The following is a 22,076-nucleotide window of genomic DNA, read 5'->3' as shown; positions in this document are numbered from 1 at the left end:
CTTTCTCTTCTAGTCTTTTTGCCTAAAGAACTTTTATTCATGGGATATCTGGATGGCTCAGGCGGTTAAGCATCCGACTTCGGCTCAGGTCATGATCTCATGATCCATGGGTTTGAGCCCCGCGTGGGGCTCTGTGCTGACAGCTCAGAGCCTGGAGCCTGCTTCGGATTCTGTGTCTCCCTCTCTATCTGCCCCTCCCCTGCTCGCGTGCTGTCTCCCTCTGTCTCTCAAAAATAAGTAAAATGTTAAAAAAAAATCTATAAAAAATAAAAATTAAAAAATTATAAAAAAGAACTTTGATTCATTCTCTAAAAAAGTACAAGTACCATCTCCACTAGGCAGCCCCCATTTCCACAGCTCTAACCCCACTGCAACAGGACTTAATCTTCTGTGCACCTTACTACAACCTCCATTGGACAAGGCTCCATTAAAACGTTTATCTTGCTATATTGTCATTAAACATGCCTGTTCCCACCAGACTGAAGATCCTTTGAGAGCAGAGATTTTGTGATGTTTATCTTTGCATTTTCAGTGCTAGCAGCAATGCATGCTGTAGATAATAAATATTTAGTGAATGCAGGAGTCAGGCCAGTGACCTACCAGCCTCTCTGCAGTTTAGGAAAAGCCAACCCAGGTTCTTGGGTAATTCCTTTCAGCCCAGAGCAAGGTGTTTTGCAGAGTCAGCTGAAGCTCTGGTTGCTATGTATGAGCCCTTGCCTCTAGTTAGGCTTCCCGTAGTTGTGGGCCTCTCTGCCTCCGTTTCCTTACCTTTAATACAGGGACATTAAAACCACCTCTTCACAGATACTTAGCTCTTAGCACAGTGCCTGGAAAAGAGTAGAGAAGTCTCTTCAAAGATATGCATTTAAGTGTTGAATGAACGAGTAAAAAATGACTTGAGGTTGCCCGGTCATTTATTGAGCACCTACTGCATCCGGTACTACGTTAAGTGCAGCATGCTAAGTACAGAGAAGCAACTGCAGCACACTACAGTGGTCTTAACACAGACTGCAGGGAACCACGGAAGGTTTCCTGGAGCTTGAGTTTTGATACCGGAGGCGCTTGGAAAGGCAAAGGTGGTGCCAGTCGATAGTGACAACAGGTATTGTTGTTACAGAACCAGGCTGGAAGGCTGGCGGAAAAACCAAGCAGCACTCAGGAGATCTTGGCGGATTGGAGATTTATTTAACACCGGCAGGCTCAGAGGAGACCGTTTCTCCAAAGGTCTGAGCCCTGAATGCAGATGGGAAGGGTAATTTATAGCGTCATCTTCTGCACTGGTGGCGGCTTTCGCATGCGTGGCAAACAGGGCAGAAGTACCCAGAAGAGAAGTTTCTAAGCTAGGAACTAGAGCTTGTTTTAGTCCCGTTGGCCATCTTATGGTGCAGAACTTTACTTATTTTCCCAACATTCCCCCCTTTGATGCCTTAAAAAAAAAATTTTTTTTTTAAACGTTTATTCATTATTAAGAGACAGAGTCAGACAGAGCATGAGCAGGGGAGGGGCAGAGAGGAGGAGACACAGAATCCAAAGCAGGCTCCAGGCTCGGAGCTGTTAGCATAGAGCCCGACGTGGGGCTCGAACTCACAAACCACGAGATCATGACCTAAGCCAAAGTCGGATGCGTAACCAATGGAGCCACCCAGGCGCCCCCCCCCCCTTTGATTCCTTTTTAAAAATCTTTCATTAAGCATCACCTTTTAGCTCTAGGGGTTGGTACCCTGGAGGGCTAAGATACATGCTGCAGTTTGGCGACAGTGTTTTCAATAAAACTACCAAGGTACTTAGTATACAGGAGCTGATGGTCACAAGTAAAATTATGGAAAGGAGGGGCCCTGCCACGGCAGGGAGCCAGGATGCCCAGTCTGTGAGATCCCATCCTCTCCACTGACTGATATTGTCCTGTTGTCTACGTTGAATTCTTTCCTTGAGTTCCTTAATCTTAGTCGTGACTATTCCTGACTGGTTTATAAAATAGCAACATTCCTCCCCCAGAAAGATACAAGTCCCTCCTTTTTCCGAAATGAGGAGGTCGAGGGCTCACCTATTTTGGAGGGACACTGCTGCCAGGGAGTTTATTTGGCTTTGTAAGGTTACCAGGGAGTCTGCCACCCGTTCCGTGTCTTCATTTAGTTCTCGATAGTTTGTGGTATAGCCTTACGGATGAACCTATGCCTCCTATTCCAGTTCCTATTCCCTTGCAATTCCTGCTCCTATCAGGACGGGTAGGAGGACTGCCCGTTTAGCCCGGGACTTGGGGCTAAAGGCTGTTAGGAACTGATCTTCAGTGTATACAGTTATCTCCGGAATTAGGAAGATGGACTAGCACATCCGAGTCCGGTTGGCCTTCAAGCATCAGTTGGCCAAATTGCAGCACAGATAGAATACCCCAGGGGTTGACCATAGGGTTGTATTCTTTTTTAAGGTTATATTTCTCCCACATAGGGAAGTGCCGTTCATACCTTCAGGGACCGTACAAGTTAGATTATCAGCATTCGTGAGAAGGACCCCAGTGGCCAAGGGTCCAATCAAGACAAGTGGTGTTGGTTGTGAGATTGTCAGGAGCTTCCCAGGCCAAGGGGATAGGAGTGGCTAAGTAAGTCCTCCGGCTGAGAGGCGAGCACATCCAGCAGGCTTGGGTGTGGTTATTCACTTTGTGAAGGACTTATAGTGTTGGCCCAGCGTTGGGAGCTGGGAATTGGTAAGCACTTAATTAAGGGCTTAAAGGTTTAAACCCTGGTAGGATGCTGGGGAGTGGTTGCCTTTACAGCTTGTATTAGCCTGGTCCAGGTATCCTTTATGACCTTTTGAAGGGCCCTATCTTGCACTCCTCCCCCGTCCGATGTCCCTAGTTGGGGAAGATATGTATAGCAGACTCGCTTTCCTTTCTGGAGACTCTGTTTGTTACATGGGCTTCTGCTATTTTGGGTTATTTCTACGGTCCAAAACTTACGTGCTTGGGCATCTGGCGACTGGCAGAGGGTGGGTGTCTTTCCCTTATAACAATCTTTGTGGAGGGAGGTGAGGGAGCTGAATGCCCTTGCATTCCTGATACCATGGGATACTGTCCTTATTGTCTTATAACAATCCTGGGGGCAAGGTGGGTATGTGGCAGTCGTGAGGGTGAGAGAGGTTAACATAATATACAGGCAATACTTAACAGTCCTCCCATTCAGAGGAGGTATGTGAGACCCAACATTCATCTTTTGTCCAGTTTGCTGATGCAGTCTCTATTAGCCCAACAGCAAGAAGCAAGATCAGGGCTATGACACCAGTAAGGGGTAAGGGCTGGGAGAGTTGCATCCAAACCCCTAGGCTCGGTCCACACGTTGATTCCTCAAGCTTCTGCCGTGCGCAGGCCAGCCAGCTTCCGGGGTGTGGCTGGAGCAGGGCTGGAGACCTCAGGGGACAGTGTCTTTTTGAGGGTCAGTTTAAGCAGGTTGATTGGATCTGGATCACTGTACCAGGTTGAGGGTTCCTCTGAGTTGGCCTTCTTAACCCTGGAGTGATGGACCCATGGGGTGATACCTGAAATCTAAGGGCTGTAGGAGTTGTTAGAATAACGGTATGGGGCCCAGTCCACAGTGGTTTAAGAGGTTCCCTCTTCCAATCTTTGACCCGTACAGAGTCCCCTGGCAGAAAGGGATGAATGGGGGTCCCTAAAGAAATTGGAGCCCTCTCTATGGTGTATCTTTGTAACTTATTTAGGACTGCCCCCAACGCCTGAAGCTGTTCCCTTATTTCCTTATCTCCAATCTGGTGTTGGTCTCCTGGGAGTTTTCCTAAACGTGGGGGAGGCCGCCCATATAGTAACTTGAAGGGGGGAGAATTCCAGTGCCCCAGACATGCATCGGGCACGCAAGAGGGCCAGTGGCAGTAAATATGGCCATGGGAGATTAGTTTCCTGGTGGAACTTCGCCAGGGTTTCCTTGAGGGTGCGACTCATCTGCTCTACCTTTCCTGAGCACTGGGGTTGGTAAGCAGTGTATAGTTTCCAGGTAATGTTGAGGGACCTGACCAAGGTTTGTATAATGTCTGCCACAAATGCAGGTCCGTTGTCACCACTGCCCTATGGTGAAGGGCAGACCAAACCGAGGCACAACTTCCCGTAGGAGAGCTTTGGCCACCTCATGACTCCGTTCCGTCCTGGTCAGGAAGGCTTTGACCCATCCTGAATATGTGCAGATTATTACAAGATACCTGAATCCTCTATTTGGTTGTCTATCTGTGAAGTCCACCTCCAAGTCTTCGAAAGGGGCGGCCGCCATCCTTTGTATGCCAGGTGGGGGCCATGGGGCAGACCAGGCATTGTTTTTGGCACACGTTACACATCATTCACTGATAGCTCGGCATAATGCCAGCAGCTGGCTGACACAGTAGTTCTTTTTGAGGAGGGCCTCTAGTGCAGTTTTTCCCAGGTGCATCAGTTGGTGATATTCCTTGACTAGGTGTTTTCCCACAGATGACAGGACAAAGATGCACCCGTTTGGCATGACCCACCATCCCTTTTTGCTTAGTGTGCCCCCTTCTGTCGAGGCCCAACTTCTTTCCTCTTGTGTAAAGGAGCAGGAAGGCCTCCCTTGGGAGTACGAGAGTCATAGTGTAGATGGGAGCTTCGCCTGGGTCATCACAGGCAACCACTCTGGGTGCTTTGTCGGCCAGGCAATTTCCTTGAGTTATGGCGTTGTTTTCTTTCTGGTGTCCCTTGCAGTGCAGGATAGCTACCTTGTCTGGCAGCCATACAGCCTTGAGAAGGTTAGTATTTCTTCCTCGTTTTTAATAGTTCTTCCTGCAGCAGTAAGGAGGCCTCTTTCCTTACATATGGCCCTGTGTACATGCACAGTAGCAAAGGCATACTGAGAGTCAGTATAGATGTTGACTCGTTTGTCTTTGCTAAAGATGAGGGTTCAGGTCAGGGCGTACAGTTCAGCTTGTTGTGCCCACCATCCTTCTGGCGATGCCTTGGCTTCTGAAACTACGGTAGTTGTGGTTACTGCATATCCCGCTTTTTGCGTGCCCTCTTGTAAATAGCTGCTCCCGTCGCTAAACAGGGTGATATATGGGCTTGTTATAGCCTGGTCTCAGAGGTCCAGGTGGCTGGCATAGACGTCATCTATTACTTCGGAACAGTCATCGTCAGGTTCCCCTTCTTCCGTGGGGAGGAAAGTGGCTGGATTCAGTGTCCTCACTATTTCGAGAGTGACCCTTAGGTTTTCAGAGAGATCCCCTTGCTATTGTGTCAGCCGAGAGTTGGAGAGGAAACGATATCCTTGGTGTTCATGAGGGACGTGACCACGTGCAGGACCTTAACATTAAGTGTTTGTCCCAGGGTGAGTTTGTCCGCCTCCTTGATGAGCAGGACTGTGGCTGCTAGTGCCCTAAGACACGGTGGCCATCCTGTGGCCACAGAATCAAGCTTTTTCGACAAGTAGGCTACTGGCCGTTGCCAGGGCCCTATGTTCTGAGTGAGAACTCCAAGGGCTGTTTTGTCTTTTTCACATACAAAGAGGTTAAAAGGTCTTTCTATGTCAGGTAAACCCAGGGCTGGAGCTCGTCCCAGAGCCAACTTTACTTCTGCAAAAGCGGCCCTCGCTTCCTCAGTCCAGGTGGGGAGCTCCCGCTATGGCTCTCCCAATTTGTCAAAGGGGCCTCACTATGGCTGAGAATTCGGGAATCCAAATGCGACAGAACCCTGCAGCTCCTAAGAATTCACACAAGCCTCATTTTGTTTGGGGCTGTGGTAACGTGATGATAACCTTTTTCCTTTCCTGTTCTAGTTCTCTTTTTCCTTTTGTGAGGAGGAAGCCTAAGTATCGGAACTGCTGTTGACAAATCTGTGCCTTTTTCCAAGAGGTCCAGTGCCCCGAGTTGGACAGGAGCTGCAGGAGAGCCTTTGTGCCTCTTGCACGGTTCTCTTGGGTGTCGTTGGCAAGGAGGAGATCATCTACATATTAGAGGAGGACACATCCTGTGGTTTCCCTCAGAAAGCTGGCGAGGTCTGCAGTCAGTGCGTCCCCAAAAAGAGTGGGCGAGTTCTTGAAGCCTTGGGGAAGTTGTTTCCAGGTCAGCTGCAGGTCAGCTGGTGGCCTGTAACGGGTTCAGTCCATTCAAAGGCAAACAGTGGTTGACTTTGAGGAGCCAGGTGGAGGCAGAAGAAAGCATCCTTTAGTTCGAGGCATGTAAACCATCTGGCTGACCCTGGAACTTGGCTGAGGCTGTACGGGTTCAGGGCCACTGGGTGTAAGGAAAGTCACTTTGTTAATGGCCCTCAAATCCTGTACTGGCTGGTATCCTTCTCCTGGCTTCTTGACTGGCAAGAGTGGGGTATTCCAAGCCAATTGGTGTTCAATTAGAATACCTGTTTCTTTGAGCTTGATCAGGTGCTCCTGTATGCCCATTCTAGCCTCGAGTGGAAGGGGATATTGCCTTTGTCTTTGGGGTTGGGCTCCAGGGATCAGATCAACGATGGGGGCCCAATTCCGGGCTAGTCCAGGCGGGTTATCTTTGGCCCATACAGAGGGGAATGCAAGCCTGAATTCTGATGGACTACAGGGTTGGGCCTGGGCACAGACGTCTCCACTCCTCTTCCCTTGGCATGGTAATTGCCAGGACCAGGGTTTCCCTCTGCCTCAGGTTTAATTGGAGGCTTAGTGTGTCCAGTGGGTTCAAAAGTTATTTGGGCCCCAAGTGTGGAGAGCAGATCTCGGCCCAGGAGGGGAATCAGGAAGTCAGGCAAGTAGAGGAACTCGTGCCAGACCTTGTGGCCCCACGTTCACATTGTCGAGTCTGACAGAAAGTTGTTGTATTGCCCGCATCCCAGTAGCCCCAAGTATGGTTGCTGTCTTTTGGCTGAAAGGGGCTACCGGGCAAGTGATAACCGAACGTTCAGCCCCAGTGTCAACCATGAAAGTTATTGTTTGGCCCCCTACTTTCATTTTGACCGTGGGCTCATGGGGCCAAGACAGAAAGAGCCCGGTCTCCTTCAGTCTGATTCTATCTCAGCCAGACCAATGAGGTTCCCATCTCGGGGTTGCTCTCGATATTGGCTGGGTTTTGGGAGCCCCTTCTGATTCGGGCATTCATTCTTCCAGTGTCCCTTTTCCTTGCACATTGGTCTCTTGCTAAGGGGGCTCTGGCCTTTCCCCCTTTTGGTGGTTTCCGTTTCTTTCAGTGCTGCTGCGAGAAGGGTGGCCCTCTTCTTTAGTCTTTTTTCAGCTTCTCTCTCAGCTGTGACTTCCCTGTTCATGAAACTTTATTGGCGACCTCTATCAAGTGAGTGATATTCATTCTGGCAAAGCCCTCTAACTTTTGGAATTTTCTCCTGATGTCTAGGGCAGCCTGTGCCACAAAGGAGGTATTTACCATTTGTTGACTTTCTGGTGCCTCGGGATCAAACAGGGTGTATACACGGTATGCCTCACACAGTCTTTCATGGTAGTCTCCGGGAGACTCCCCAGGCTGTTGTGTGACCGATGTTATTTTAGTCATGTTCATGGGCTTTTTGGCTCCAGCTCAAATTCCCTGAAGGAGAGCCTCTTGGTACCAATGGATGTGAGCCTGTCCTTCTTCTGTGGTGAAGTCCCATGTCAGGCACGGCAGCTCAAGCCCAGGCAGCAGGGTCATTGATCCCTGGCAGTGCATGGTCTTCTAGGTACTGTCGTGTTTCCCTCATCCTCCTCCTTCTTTCTTCTGTATTAAACAGGGTACGGAGTAACTGTTGGCAATTTTCCCAAGTCGGTCGGTGGGTCTGGAAGAAGGACTCCATCAAGTCGACCACTGCTTGTGGCTTTTCAGAGTATGATGCAGTGCTGTGCTTCCAATTAAGAAGGTCGGTTATAGACAAGGACTGATAATACACCATGGAACGGCTGGGCTGGACTGTTCCGTCCTCATTCTGTCTTTCAGGTTCTCTCATCTCCCTTACTGGCATTTGGAGGGCGTCAGGTCTGGTCTGGGTTGCAATCTGGCTGCTGGCCCTGGTGAGAGAGGGTTCTCCAGGTCTGGGGGTAAGGACAGATGGATGGCAGATCCGGGCTGGAGGAGAGCTAGACGGAGGAGGAGTTTTAAGCCCCCGGGCAAGGTGGGGGGCAGGGGGCGGAGAGTCATAAGGCGGCGGAAAGACAAGGCCTTCCTCTGGGTCCCCCGCAAATACCGGGGGAGCGGTGGGCTGCTTCTTTGGTTCTCCAGGTGAGTCTCCGGGTGAGGCAGCTAAAACCCTTTGCCTGACTCTGCTTGTTATGGATGAATCGCACCCAAGGTGGGGGATTTCAGGCAATTTCAAGCCAGGAGTCAATATATGGAAATTGGTCAGGGTGACCTGGGTTCCCAGTGACTATTAGCCAAACCCGCTGCACCTGGGCATCTAATGTCCCTTCCGGGGGCCATCCTACATTGAACGTGGGCCATTCTAGTTCACTAAAGGTTCTTAGCTTCCTGGGTATCATTTTCATCCCATAGTCACCTGAGAATCCCTTTTAAAGAATCCCTTAAAGTTTTTAAGCAGGACCTCAAGAATCTTGGGCTTACTGTTTTGACCCCATTACTAATCCCTTTCTTGTGTTCGGTGTCGCAGAGACAGACAAAAAAAGGGTTATCCCCTCAGATGAGAGGATCAAACAGATGCTCCACTGGTTACGGTCTGGAGGGAAACTTTAGGTAAGGCTTGGCCGTGGTGGGCTCAGCTTTGTAACTTACAATGGGAGTCTAATTCGATGCCGCCCTGGACTGATGCCTTTCACCAAGACACCACTCAGACTCCATAGACTTTTGGGGACCTTAAGGGTGCCCATCTGTGGAGCCACAAATTCGAACCGACTGGCAAGCCTGGCTGAGCTGCACATTCACACACACATATACCAGAGGCTATTACATTCTCTCCCACAGAATTTTTTACCTGTGAGACCACTGAGGTCTCCGGGGAGTGATCAGGTCCCCCTTCCAGCCTTTTGGATGGCCCTGACTGGGTTGGGGCCCCAGCCTTACTGGTTCCGACATCGGGTCCAGGTCCTCACCTACCAGGTCTCTCTGAGTACCGCAGGAACAACGGAGCAGGGCCAGCCTGGGCGACTGAGGGTACTGCCGAAAATCAGGCAGGGCTCCCCTTCTCCTCTGGGATTCCTCGCTCCGTCACCGCCTCGCCCATCTCCCAAACCAGTGGCAACAGTGGGCCAGCGCAGTTGGATTTCCTGGTCAGGGAACCAACCAAATATGTTACGGAACCAGGCTGGAACGCTGGCGGAAAAACCAAGCGGCACTCGGAGATCCTGGTGGATTGGAGATTTATTTAACACCTGCAGGCTCAAAGGAGACAGTTTCTCCAAAGATCTGAGCCCCAAATGCAGGTGGGAAGGGTAATTTATAGCGTCATTTTCCACGTTGGTGGTGGCTTTCCCTCGCTGCAAACAAGGGCAGGAAGAGCCTAGGAAAAGGAGTCTCCAAGCTAGGAACTAGAGCTTGTTTTAGTCCCGTCGCCATCTTATGGTGCAGAACTTATTTTCCCAACACTCTGAACAGAGTCAGCAGTTTCCCTATTGAAAGCTGTGTGGGAATGCGCGGCGTAGTATCTACCGAGGCGCGCGGAAGGGCAGCTCGGTGAGATGCACCGAAGCGCTGGAATCGAAATTGAATCCCAGCCCTCTTCCTAGCCGCGTGACTTTAGCCAAGTTACCGAACCTCTCAGAACTTCCCCAACTGTAAAAAAAATCTGTTAAGAATACTCACCTGCCAGGGTTTCCGAGCGATGACGTAACCATGCGGTCGCCTACTAGAGCTGTATTTAGAAGGTGCAAAATGCCCCAGCCGGTCACTACTGGTCGATTGGCTCTACGCCAGACGGGCCGGGGAGTGTGTTACCTCTAGGAGCATGCGCAGTACGCCCGCGGCGCGGCCCGTCAGGCACTGCGGTAGGCGCCCTGGAGGCTGGCAGGACCCTGACCCCAAGATGGCGGCGCCCAGCGAAGTGGCCGCGGCTGCCTCCGGCGAGAATGATGGCGGGGGCAGCGGCTTTGGGTCGTGGCTGGACGGACGGCTGGAGGCGCTGGGAGTGGACCGAGCCGTTTACGGCGCCTACATCCTGGGTGTCCTGCAAGAGGAGGAGGAAGAGGAGAGGCTGGATGCTCTGCAGGGGATCCTCTCTGCTTTCTTGGTGAGAAGCCGGGACACGTTCCTTTAGCTTCCTGGCGGCCCCTGTCAGTACTTCGTACCCCCTTTCCCATACCTTGTGTCCCAGAGGATTAGTGGTATCCCATGGGAGAGGAATATTCTGAGCTCTGGGACGCGGGGGAAGGGGGTTGCTCACCAACCAGGGTTTTGGGAAGCCAGAAGGTTGCAGGTGCATAGAGAAGTGTGGCTTTCCTTTTTTCCTGGGGACACAGCCCTCTTGGATCCCTGTGGGTGAGCTGAGTGAGTCTTCTTCCGAAGGCACTGAAATGCCTAAATGAGAATTTTATCATAGACGCCTAACGACCAATTTCATTCCCATGCGTTGACAGTGTTCAGAGAGAGGAGTAAAGTGCTCTGGGATGTCTGTGGTCTTTAAGAGACACTGCCCAGTGCTATCCCATGATAAAAGCCTGCAGGAAGTACCTTCTCGGTTCCTATTTTGGAGGTAGGAGTTCAAAAAAGGTAAGCTGGAGGTAGAAGTCTGGGTATAGGTGTAGGCCTAGGCCAAACTGAAGCAAATATTGTGCTTGATCTTTTACAGTATTTAGAAATGCAGTGACCATCCATGTTTGCTGGGGGAGGTGGGAAATAAGGTCAGAGTTTTATCATTCCAGCTTTTAGTATATGTGTTGCCAAAGCGACCATTAAGGTCAGAGTTTTAAGGGAGAGAGAGAAGCTTGGTATTCTTCTTTTTCTGCTGCTTCTGCTTTTTTTTTTTTTTTTTTTTTGGTACCCAGCTTCTTAAAAGCAGATTGAGAAATGTGTACTTTAATCTGTGTTTAAGTAGTAAATCACCAGATTGTCCACTTTTCCAACCTGACCATTCTGCTGCCTTCATCTCCATTTACACTTACTTGGTGGAAACACAGTTTGATGATTGGGCATAGGGTTGAAATATAACACTAGTGCAGCTGTCTCAGGTTCTCCTGGCAAGGTGCCCCATTTAGTCCCGAAGTCTGCTCTGGTGAGATTGACCTATGAATGGGAAAGCTTTAACACAGCTTGTGATGCATCTTACAAGTTTGGTGGGGATAGAGCGCCGTAGTAAATTCTTTTCCTGGACCCTGACGACGTAGCAGGTTGGTGGGGGGAAGAGTGTAAGGCAAGCAATTTAAGTTAGTTTTTATTTCCAGTTGGGAAGTTTCTAAAGACTCCGTGAAAAAGAGGTTGAAGTAACTTGGATACTCATTGGTACTAGCTCCTTGACCTCTTCTTTTCATGGTGTCATTATTTGGAACTGCACATCTGCTGATGAAGGCAAGCATGAATTTGCCTTAGACTATTAGCAGTCTCTTGGTAGAAGTGAGAAGAGTTATCTAGAACCATATTTTCTCTATATTTGCTTCTTGTTTACATGAACTACAGAAGACAGACATCTTTAAGGGTGGCCTCTCGCTCTCTCTGCCTGATTCACACACCATTCTTAATTTTCTCTTGATTTTCTCAAGCCCTTCTGTATAGGAAATTGCTTTGGGAAGAACTGGCCAGGAAGTATATGGTGAGGCAGGGATCCTGTACACGAAACACCTGAGAAGGAACTTGAAAGAGCAGCAAGGCCAATGAACATGGTATACGTCAAATGTATAATTCACGGTGTTGCTTGCTTTTTGTCAGGCTGTATCTAAAAGACCCTGACTGTTGTACCAAATCCCTTTCTAGGAAAAACAAAAGGCATAGCTAAATCAGCTACCAGATTGGGCTCGGATTCAATATTAGGAATTAAGAAGTTTGTCAGCAGCAACTTGAGTTAAGATTCAAGGACAGTGTATATTGTCAGGAACAAATAGCAGTTAATAATAAAAGCTTTCTATTATCATTTTTAAAATTCCTTCCAGTAGCATTTATATTGATTGATTGATTGATTCATCAAGTTTTTATTGATGGATTACTCTCTACCAGGCATTGCCCTAAGTGCTTGGGGTACCTTAGGGAACAAAAGAGAAATCCCTGTCACCCCTTATGGGGTGACATTCTAGAAGGGAAAAAAAAAAAAGCAGTAAATTATATAGTATGCTAGAAAATAGTAAGTACTGGGAAAAAAGGAACATTATAAGAGAATCAGAAGTGGAATGGAGGGGTGAGTTGTAATTTTAAGTAGGATTATTACATTAATGGGGGTAGTGACACTTTAGGGCAGCTATTTATATACTAGCCTTCTAAATTGTCAGTGTCTTGAGACCAGGGACTGTTTCTCACTCATTTCTTATCACTTATCTTAGTGCCTTCAACATGGCAGGCAGTATCTGGATAAATAAATGAACAAATGGATGAATGAACTACTTTGGTCTGGGTGAACCCTGGGAGAATGAACCACCTCATCCTCCAAGAGCATCTTTTCTCTTATGCTTCGCCACTCCTTTTCCTTCTTTTTCTTCTTCTTCCTTTACTTTTCCTGCTGGGGTTCCTTGAATTAAAGAAAGAAACTGTGGACCAAAGAAGTTTTGTATGTTTGGCATGAGTGCCAAAAAGGACACAGGGTAGAGGATGTAATCCTTTGTTGGGTGGAAAGTAAGGAAATCCAAAATAGGGTTGGCTGCCTGGCTTATTCAGTAGAGCGTGTGTCTCATGATCTCAGGGTTGTGAGTTCGAGCCCCACGTTGGGTATAGAGATTACTTTTATTTTATTATTTTTTTTTAAATTTTTTTTAACGTTTATTTATTTTTGAGACAGAGAGAGACAGAGCATGAACAGGGGAGGGGCAGAGAGAGAGGGAGACACAGAATCTGAAACAGGCTCCAGGCTCTGAGCTGTCAGCACAGAGCCCGACGCGGGGCTCGAACTCACGGACCGTGAGATCATGACCTGAGCCAAAGTCGGACGCTTAACCGACCAAGCCACCCAGGCGCCCCTAGAGATTACTTTTAAAAAAACAGTAAAATCTTAAAAAAAAGTCTGTGTTCTGTCTCTCCTCGCTTTCTTTGAGAGATGGTATAAGATAATGGTTGAGAACATGGGCTCAGAGCTAGACTGCTGGGTTCAAATCCTTTTTAATCCACTTATTACTTAATGACCTTGGGCAAGTTACTTAACCTCTAGACCTTGGTTTCCACATCCATAAACTGAGAATGGTACTTATATCTTGGGATTGTTTTAAGAATTAAGGGTTCTTATGTGAAGTATTTAGAACAGTGCCTGGCACATGCTAAGCACTTAGTAAATGTGAACTCTGACAGCTCATTTTGAAGAGTGGAGCATGAAGATTGTGAAGCAGCCATAATGAAAATGGAGGGAAATACCTATATCTGTTGAAATGCCTATTCTTTGCCAAGCAGGGTAGGGACTTCGTACACATTCTCTTTCATCTTTCCTAAAATCCTGGAAAGACGTGAAGCTCAGAAAGTTAAGAATCTTGTTCATAGATCTGGGTTTGAATTTAAGTATGTCTGACAGCAAAGCCAACATCCTTTTTCTTATATCATGGTAAGGAAGATTGATCGGCATGTGTGTGGACGATATGTGTGCTTGTGTAAAGTGAACAAAAGGATGGTTGGATAGGAGACCATCTACTCATTTATCACCTAAAGAGGTGGGGTCAGCTCAGCAAGGTCACGGATACGTTCCAGCTCGAAAGTGGATGAACCTTGGAGAAAGTACTGAGTTGAGTGTAGCAGCCAAGAAAGATTTCACGGCTTTGATTCAGGCAACAGGTTTTTGCTCCAAAAGTATGAGGAAGACTGTCCTGAATTATTGAGAATCCTTTCCCCTGGTGCTTGGCAGGATGGAGTGGGTGCTTTTGACCTAGCAGGTGTGGATTCTGGGCCTCAGACACAGGATTACTTCTGTTTCCAGAGCCTCAAAACAGAAACATGCTTTTTGTTCTGTGGCCCCCAGATCCTCCCCGTGACTTCTCATCACCAGCAGGCAAGCTGTACCCTGCGCATGGGCTTTGTTCAGGCTGAGGGCCTCGGGACATTAATTGGTCTATTTCTCCAACTAGGAGGAAGATTCTCTTCTTCACATCTGCAAGGAGATTGTGGAACGATGGTCGGAAAGTCAGAATGTTGTCACCAAAGTGAAAAAAGAAGGTAGAGTTGGGAGTTTGTCTAAACTGCAGTGCCTTTTCCAACGACCTTTACTGTGCAGCTGTTAGAGAATTTTGAGTTTTCGCTATTTTCTACGCATTTTGCCTAAGATAATTTAAGCTGGCAAACACCCAGCAGCTTACTGGAACTTTTTAGCTGGATGTTGGTTTCCTTTTCTTTTTTTACAGTTTTCCATTCCACCTGACCATAGTCCCCTCCATTGTGGCTTTTGCTTTCTTCCTTTTCATCCTCTTTCTACTGTCCCTTGTAGATTTTCATGGCAGGTATGGGGCCAACTATATTTTCCCACCTCCTACCTTTTCCGTATTCTCATTTCATAACAGTTGTGGCTGATGTTTTGCTTTATTCAGCTAAATTTGTCACCCCTGGAAATGAAAGAGAAGTGGGTTAATATACTCACCATTAGTATGACAGATTAACTGCAGAAAACTGAAATCCTAGAAGCCAAACTTGAATCTATTCTAAACTACACATTGGTTCCCAGTCTTGGCTGTACATTAGAATCAGTTGATATACTTTAAAACGTGCCAGTGCTAGGGCCATACCATGGACTAGTTGTAGAAACGTCTTTGGGGTTGGGGCTCAGGTATTGGCATTTTTTAAAAAGCTGCACCAGATGATTCTAGTGTGAGTCCAGGCATAAAAACCACTTCTGGACACCACTGCCCCCTTTCTTTGAGAATGGGTAACTTAGTTGACTTTATTTTAAAATAATCTATGGCTTTGCCTGGGTGGCTCAGTCGGATGAGTGTCCAACTTCAGCTCAGGTCATGATCTTGTGGTTCGAGAGTTCCAGCCCTGCCTTGGGCTCGCTGCTGTTAGCACAGAGCCTGCTTCATATCCTCTGTCCCTCTTTCTGCCCCTGCCCTGCTCATGCATGCTGTCTCTCTCAAAAATAAACATTTAAAAAAATTACATATTTCACCTGGCATCATCATCATTATGAAAGGGACCGGCATAAGTTGATTCTAGATTCCTTCTTATGTTTCTGGTTTGAGAGGAGAGAAAGTTGCATGCTTGAAGCCAAATTTTCTATGGTTCTAATGCAGTGCTTTTCAACTTTTTTTTTTTTTAATGTGTATTTATTTTTGAGAGAGAGAGCTCGCAAGCAAGGGGAGGGGCAGAGAGAGACAGAGGATCCAAAGCAGGCTCTGCACAGTCAGCGCAGAGTCCGATGTGGGGCTTGAACTCCCCAACCATGAGATCATGACCTGAGCCAAAGTCAGATGCTTAACCGACTGAGCCACCCAGGCGCCCTGACTTTTTTTTTCTTCTTCTTTTTTTTTTTTGGTAAAGCAGCAAAACTTCAATTTATAAAACAGGTTAAAGCAGGGCTGCTCTGATTGAAGATAGATACGAGACCTAAAGCCTAGCCTGCAGGGCCTTTTCTTTCCTTTCTCATTGGCCCCTGAGGTACCTCCTTTGAACCCCAGGGCCCTAAAGAATCAGCAGATGCCATTGCCTTGCCTGCAAGCACTGCCTGGGTGGACTGGTGGTTCGGTGAGCTTGTTTTCTCTTACATACAACCTTGTTGTCCCTCCCTTCCCTTCCCCTCCCAGATGAGGTACAGGCCATTGCCACCCTAATTGAGAAGCAGGCACAGATTGTGGTGAAGCCCAGGATGGTGTCAGAAGAAGAGAAACAGAGAAAAGCTGCCCTCCTGGCCCAGTATGCTGATGTGACAGATGAAGAAGAATATCCTTTTTGGAGTCTTGGGTCCATCCCCTGAGGCTCAAGTCAGACATGTTTGCTGGTTTGCAGTGAGCTTTGGGAAGTTGCCAATCTCTCCGTGTAGTTTAATTTTTCTCTCTGAAATGGCATTGATCTCTGGCCCTTCGTGGGTGTGAGAATTGATATTCGGATAGTTGGAAACTTCAGTGTGAAAGAAATAATGCCTTAATAATGGACTGTTTATATTGTATTTCCAGAAACTAAGATGCAGCTGTATGTTTATATTTGTATAATACCTTTCTGCCTAGTACAGTGTCATACGTATAACCAGTCTTTATATTCGTTTCCCAGTTGATGAGGGAACGGAGACAGTGAGAGTGGAATGTGTAATCAGAGATATGCATAGATTTAGTGGCAAAACCAGGACTAGAATACAGATCATTTTGGATGAAGGATTCCCAAATTTGGGGCAGTTTCATTTGAATCTCATTATTTTTTTTAATACTCCAGCGACCACATAATTGAAAGATCACATCCCCAAATCTGGAATATGGGCACCGTGCCAAAGGCAGTTGCCCTTGACCAGAGACGGGCTTGGTTCCCTTTGAGTTTGAAATTGTTTAGGAGATGCTTAGCTTCCAGAGCCTGCTTGACTGGAGTATGTAGTGCCTTATGTGGTGGACATGATGCCAGAAATGTTAGTTGTCTCCTCACGAGCTTAGGAAATAATTGTTAGGCGCTTTTGGGCCAACTTGTTCTTCTCCTGATGTTTTTATTGCCAGGGTCAGCAGAGCTAGGGTCCCAATGACACAGTCTCATTTCCTGGCCTAGAAAAGAACAATGTTTTAAGCAGTGGTTCCCCTGGAGAACTTGTTAAAATCCAGATTGCTGGGCCCCACTCCCCAGTTTCTGATTTAGTAGGTCCAGTGTGGGGCCCAAGAATGTGCTTTCCTAACAAGTTGCCAGGAAGATCTGGGAACCATGCTTTGAGAAGCACTGTTTTGTTTTGTTTTTTTTTTAAGTTTATTTTTTTTTATTTTGAGAGAGAGAGGGAGAGGAAAAGAGAGAATCCCAAGCAGGCTCTGTGTGGACAGCACAGAGCCCAATGAGGGGGCTCAAACCCACAAACCATGAGTTCATGACCTGAGCCAAAATTAAGAGTTGGACGCCTGACTGAGCCACCCAGGTGCCCCTGAGAAGCACTGTTTTAGAAGTCATCTCGCCATCCCCTGGCTTGCAAGTCCTGGGCCAGTCTACCCAGACCAGGCTAAGTTTCTTTTCAGCTGCCAGGAGATAAGGATCTTACAGTAGCTCTGAATAATTTTCCCCACGTTGAGATTTTTAAAGATGACTCTCCTGGGGTTACCACCACATCCCTGACAGTTTTTCTTCAGCATGCTTTTCCTACCCATCACTTCGTCGAATGTTTTCTGATGTTGGGTTGGGATGTGCTAGCCTTTGTTTTCCATCGGACTTTCCTTGACATCACTCACCGAAGCAGATGAGAAGGATGATTCAGGCGCCACCACAATGAACATTGGTTCTGATAAATGTATCCTTCTCTGTGTCCACCCCCAAGTGTTTCTCCATCAAATACTCTTGAGGAACAGTTTTTATTTTGCTGTCATTGCTGGGGCCTCCCTTTTACCAATAGGAACTCATGTCAGGCCAGCGTGTGAGCCCCATTCCTAGGACAACCATAAATGGTCACTCTTAACAAGAACTTTTCCCAAAGAAAACATGTTCACCTGTATTGTGAAGGGAGGAAGGATTTCTTAAGAATTTCTAAGGGAAAATAAGAATCAATACACCCTGTGTATAGCACTGGGATCCCCAGTGATGGAAGCAAACTAAAATAAGATTAAAATGTGACTTTGTCCTCAAAGGCTTTATAATTTTTCAGAAAGAGAGCACAAACACTGAATACTTTTGAGCTAAAATTACTGACAGGTGGAAACATGTGCTGAGGAACGTCCCAAAAGAATCACTTATGAGAACTTTCTACATTTAGAATCCACTGTTTTTTGTTTGTTTGTTTTTTTAAGAACCCACCTTCTTAAAGACAAGTATGGTGGATTATCACAGAAGAGGAAGACTGACTTATTTTAAAGCACTAAAGCAATAAAAGTTATGTTTTAAGAGTAGGAAGGAGCTTGTTTGGTAGTAACAGGGGTTTTGTTCTTTTTTTAAGCTTTTTGTTTTTGTTTTGTTTTCTTTTGTTTTTGTTTGTTTTAGTAATCTCTACACTCAGCATGGGTTTTGAACCCACAATCCTGAGATCAAGAGTCAAACGCTCTTCCGACTGAGCCAGCCAGCCACCCCAGGTTGTATTTTTAAAGTCCTAAGAAATGAGGGGTAAAGTTTTTGGCTAGGTATTTTCTAACTGATTAAACTTATTTTGTATCTTCTATAAATTCAGAGTTTGTGGTTATTAGGACATAGTTTTTGCTTAAGCTTCAGTGGTGTAGGGAAAAAAGCAAATTGATAAAGTTTAGTAAGGTTAAACAACTTATTTACCTCTTTTCAAGCATTTGTTTTCAATGTTTATTAATTTTAGAAAGAGGGAGAGACAGAGACAGAGCATGAGTGGGGGAGGGGGAGAGAGAGAGGGAGACACAGAATCCGAAGCAGGCTCCCGGCTCCGAGCTGTCAGCACAGAGCCTGATGTGGGGCTCAAACCACAAACCACGAGATCATGACCTGAGCCGAAGTCAGATGCTTAACTGACTGAGCCAGCCATTTTTAATAGTGCCAAGTACATAAAAATTTTGCCAGTTACATTGATATTCTTGTTGACTGAAAGTAGCCTAGATACTTCAACAATAGTCTGCCATGATCTAAGTGCTTATTCTGGAATGAAATTTCATTTTCATAAAATATTTTAACATTTAAATTTAGATAAGTCTGAGGTTTTTATTCTGAGGATTAATTTTAAACGTTTGTAATGGTAGTTTCAGGATTTCCCATTAGACCAAAGAGAAATTATCCTAAGGAATTTTCTTGTAGAGATTAGGAACATGTAGAGGGAGGACAGCAAGAATAAGGAAAGAGCAGTCGTTGAGACCTGTGTGACCTGTACCCTAATCCCTTAACTCATCTGTAGCTCTGTTCCGAAACACCAATGTGGAAGATGTCCTCAATGCCCGAAAACTGGAACGAGACTCACTTCGGGATGAGTCCCAAAGGAAGAAGGAACAGGACAAGCTGCAGAGGGAGAGGGACAAACTAGCCAAGCAGGAGCGCAAGGAAAAGGAAAAGAAAAGGACACAAAGAGGGGAGCGGAAGCGATAACCTTGGTCCACTCTGTTCTTTCTCCTCATGGACTTGATCAAAGGGAGAGCTGATTGTGCACATGTGTATTTAAGAGAAATGAGAGAACATTGCAGAGTGGTTTCCCAAGGCATGTCCCTTTTGTTTACATGGTCAAAAGGAAAATCACAAACACTTCTAATTACAAAATGTGCCATGTCTGTGTGGTGTGGGTAATCAGATTATTGTAGTTGATGTCTGTACCAAAGATCTGGAATGGTGGCAACTTTTATATTTTAATCTTGAAGTTCTGGCTCCTTTTGGCTACTTAAAAAGTCTTCCCTTACCTAGGATCGATAACAGAAATATTCAGAAAGCTGACAGTTACAGTTTTCATCCTAAAGGAGCAGAATCATGACCACTCCTTTCCCGAGATGAAATGTGGGAGCATAAAGTACTTTGAAAGTACTATTTACCCCTAAATGTATTGTTTTATGGATGAAATAGAAAACTAATGAAGAGCCCTACCTGGGTCTAGATATTATGTTAACATGGCAATGACCTATGAAAATGGAAGAAATTATGTGGTGGATGTTCTAGATTTGAGGGGAAAACAATTATTTTTAAGTTTCAGCTTATGGGAGGAAAAGAAGTATCTTTTTAAGTGTAGATAGTCACATGTTTTTTTCCTCATCAAGGCTGCAGTTTTGAAGAAGGATGTGTATTGGGTGGAAGGAGATCATTGTTAGCTAGATTCATTTTTTATAATCATGTGTCCTCTTGAGCACTAGTAGAGATTTTAATCCTGATGTGCCCTAAAACATGAGTATAAAGACCTGATAATTACAGGTTGAGAGAAACTGCAGGAACCTTCATGCGTTTAAGGAACAAACACTGGAAATCTCTGCGAACACAAAGATATTTAGGAGTGCACATTGTGGGTGCTCAACAAATTTATTGAATGAATGGAGAAACCAGGAGAGTCAAAAGTGAGCGGGAACTCTGTTTCTACTTTGGTCACAAGCCACATTCAGTTGTAAATACGGCCTTTCTCTGCTTCAGGCAGCGGACTGTCAAGAAGCCTGAAGGGAGGCATCTCCCTGACAAGACAGAAAGTAGGTATTTTATACCTGAGGTTGGCAAACTACTGCAGACAAGCAAATTTGGCCCAGTCTGTTTTTATATAATGCGGGTCAACAGTGAATATTGCATTCTTAAAGTGTTGTAAAAGAAGAAACGTGATAAAACTTTAGGCCTGTGAAGCCTAAAATATTTACTGTCTGGTCCTTCAGAGAAAATGTTTGCTGACCTCTGTTTTGTACTATTAACTATGAGGTTAACAAAAATTTTTACCTTTGTGCAGCAGGTAAAAAGAAGCATGGTTAAGGAAAAGATATGTCACCTCTATACACTCCTATAAGCGTGGCATTGCATTTTAAAAAAGTAACCACCTTTTAAAAAAATAAACTATTTAAATCACTGTTTTCTGATTTATCCTGATTCCTTCCAGCTATCCATGGAAATGAATTGTGTGAATAGTCACTTAGGAATGTGATGAATTTTGCTCTGTATTTTATTTTGTTTAGTCCAATATGCTCTTTTAATAGAACCTTTTCCTAGAATCGAATTCTCTGCCTCAGTTTTCTTTTCTGTGAGGTTAGGTATTAGGAGATCAGAAAGATTACTGTGTTTTTTTGTAAGTCAGTAAATTGACTTTGAAAGCCTTGGAAGTACTTTGGGAGTCTTAGTCCTCTGTGGCAGCAGCAATAGGCTGTGGCTACAGATAGGGTATGAGGGAGCCACCTTTATTAACCCTTATTTTGGATTTTTGGTTTATTCTCACTTTGATCTTGGTCTCTGCAGCAGAGTCAGGTTATATCCATGAATCCCTGAAGAGTACTTGCAATTATGTAGTTTCTATTACGTATTCTACAGTTAGGTATATCCTGAGCTAATGTTTAAGTAAGAAAAAAAGGATCAGCTCCTTAGACTTGGAGTAAGGTTATCCACTTAATTCAGGTGCTGAGAAATCCTGTATGTCTAAAATGTTCAATATTGCAAAGGGCAAATTTTAAACAACTGTATCTTTTATAGTGTGATTGACATTTTAAGCCAAAATCAGAATTTCAGTCATAACATTAATTCCCAACCCTCTAAAACTTTATAAAGTAGCGGATGGTTCAAGTGGAAGGACACTGATATAATTCAAGGTAATTTTCAACCACTTTTATATAAATTGCTTTGTCTATTAAAAAAAAATGGAGTACATCAAATTCTTTTGGATGAGAAATAATGGGAACATCAGTTTCATTACAGATTATGTGTGATGTTAATTTTTTGTTCTTATAGATTGTTATTCAGAAGTACAGTATATAAGAACCATCCATTAGAGAGTATACCTATAGAAGGGGATAACCAACTAATTTGAGAATTATCTGCAGGGTGATGTGATTAACAAAATTTCAAATAATTTTTGTTTGCTTTTTTATGAATAGACTAGTGTTTCATTTCTGACAACGGTCATGTAAAAACTTATCCAGAATTTTTATTTTGGTTTGCCTGGATTAGGATAAAGGCAAAGCAAAAATTTCATCTTTGAAGGAGGGGAGGTTCAATGCAAGGATATCTGAATGGCATTGCTTTGTCTACCAATATTCTTGTTGATGAAATATAAAACTCGGCTCCAGTTCTTATCAGTGAAATGAAATTTGACTGGTTTTATGACCTTTGTGATACTTAAGGTTAGAAACTAATACAGAGATGTAAAAAAATGAAACCAAATATTTTCAACAAAGTATTAATTTTTTCCTGAGAGACTAAATTCAGTACAGTATTTGTTTTCATAACATCCAACATGTCTTATGTCAAACTTAACCACTTTCCATGCAGTGACTGTGGTGGGGTGATCTATTTTATTTGACTACCCTCAATGTAATTCATTTGGGTAGTTC

General features: G+C 45.3%; 2 protein-coding genes across 2 annotated transcripts in view; one reads left to right on the top strand and one right to left on the bottom strand.

Moving 5' to 3' along the window:
• DBF4B (DBF4B-CDC7 kinase regulatory subunit) overlaps positions 1-9,864 on the bottom strand; it is a 60,204-nt gene extending 50,340 nt beyond the window's left edge. Inside the window, exon 1 of the mRNA XM_081791313.1 lies at positions 9,721-9,864. Within this exon, the coding sequence (XP_081647439.1) occupies positions 9,721-9,752 (32 nt within the window). The 5' untranslated portion in view covers positions 9,753-9,864. The remainder of the gene's footprint in view (positions 1-9,720) is intronic.
• Positions 9,865-9,894: 30 nt separating this feature from the next.
• Positions 9,895-20,605, top strand: CCDC43 (coiled-coil domain containing 43). Its single transcript, XM_060645900.3, has 5 exons — positions 9,895-10,144; positions 14,100-14,187; positions 15,765-15,900; positions 17,370-17,428; positions 18,980-20,605. Exons 1-5 carry the CDS (start codon positions 9,941-9,943, stop codon positions 19,165-19,167), a joined length of 675 nt encoding a protein of 224 aa, XP_060501883.1. The 5' UTR covers positions 9,895-9,940; the 3' UTR covers positions 19,168-20,605.
• Positions 20,606-22,076: the final 1,471 nt, after the last annotated feature.

The sequence above is a fragment of the Panthera onca genome, chromosome E1 (genome assembly GCF_046562875.1).
Source record: "Panthera onca isolate mPanOnc1 chromosome E1, mPanOnc1 haplotype 2, whole genome shotgun sequence".
NCBI classification, from domain to species: Eukaryota; Metazoa; Chordata; class Mammalia; order Carnivora; family Felidae; genus Panthera; species Panthera onca.
This window is presented reverse-complemented; position numbering and strand designations above follow the sequence as displayed.

What these genes read in the sequence shown, in the direction of transcription:
- CCDC43 (XM_060645900.3), top strand. Translation starts at nt 9,941, where the DNA reads ATGGCGGCGCCCAGCGAAGTGGCCGCGGCTGCCTCCGGCGAGAATGAT. An exon ending in GGATCCTCTCTGCTTTCTTG is followed by an intron (nt 10,145 to 14,099) that starts GTGAGAAGCCGG and finishes TTCTCCAACTAG; the next exon opens with GAGGAAGATTCTCTTCTTCA. An exon ending in GAACATTGGTTCTGATAAAT is followed by an intron (nt 17,429 to 18,979) that starts GTATCCTTCTCT and finishes ACTCATCTGTAG; the next exon opens with CTCTGTTCCGAAACACCAAT.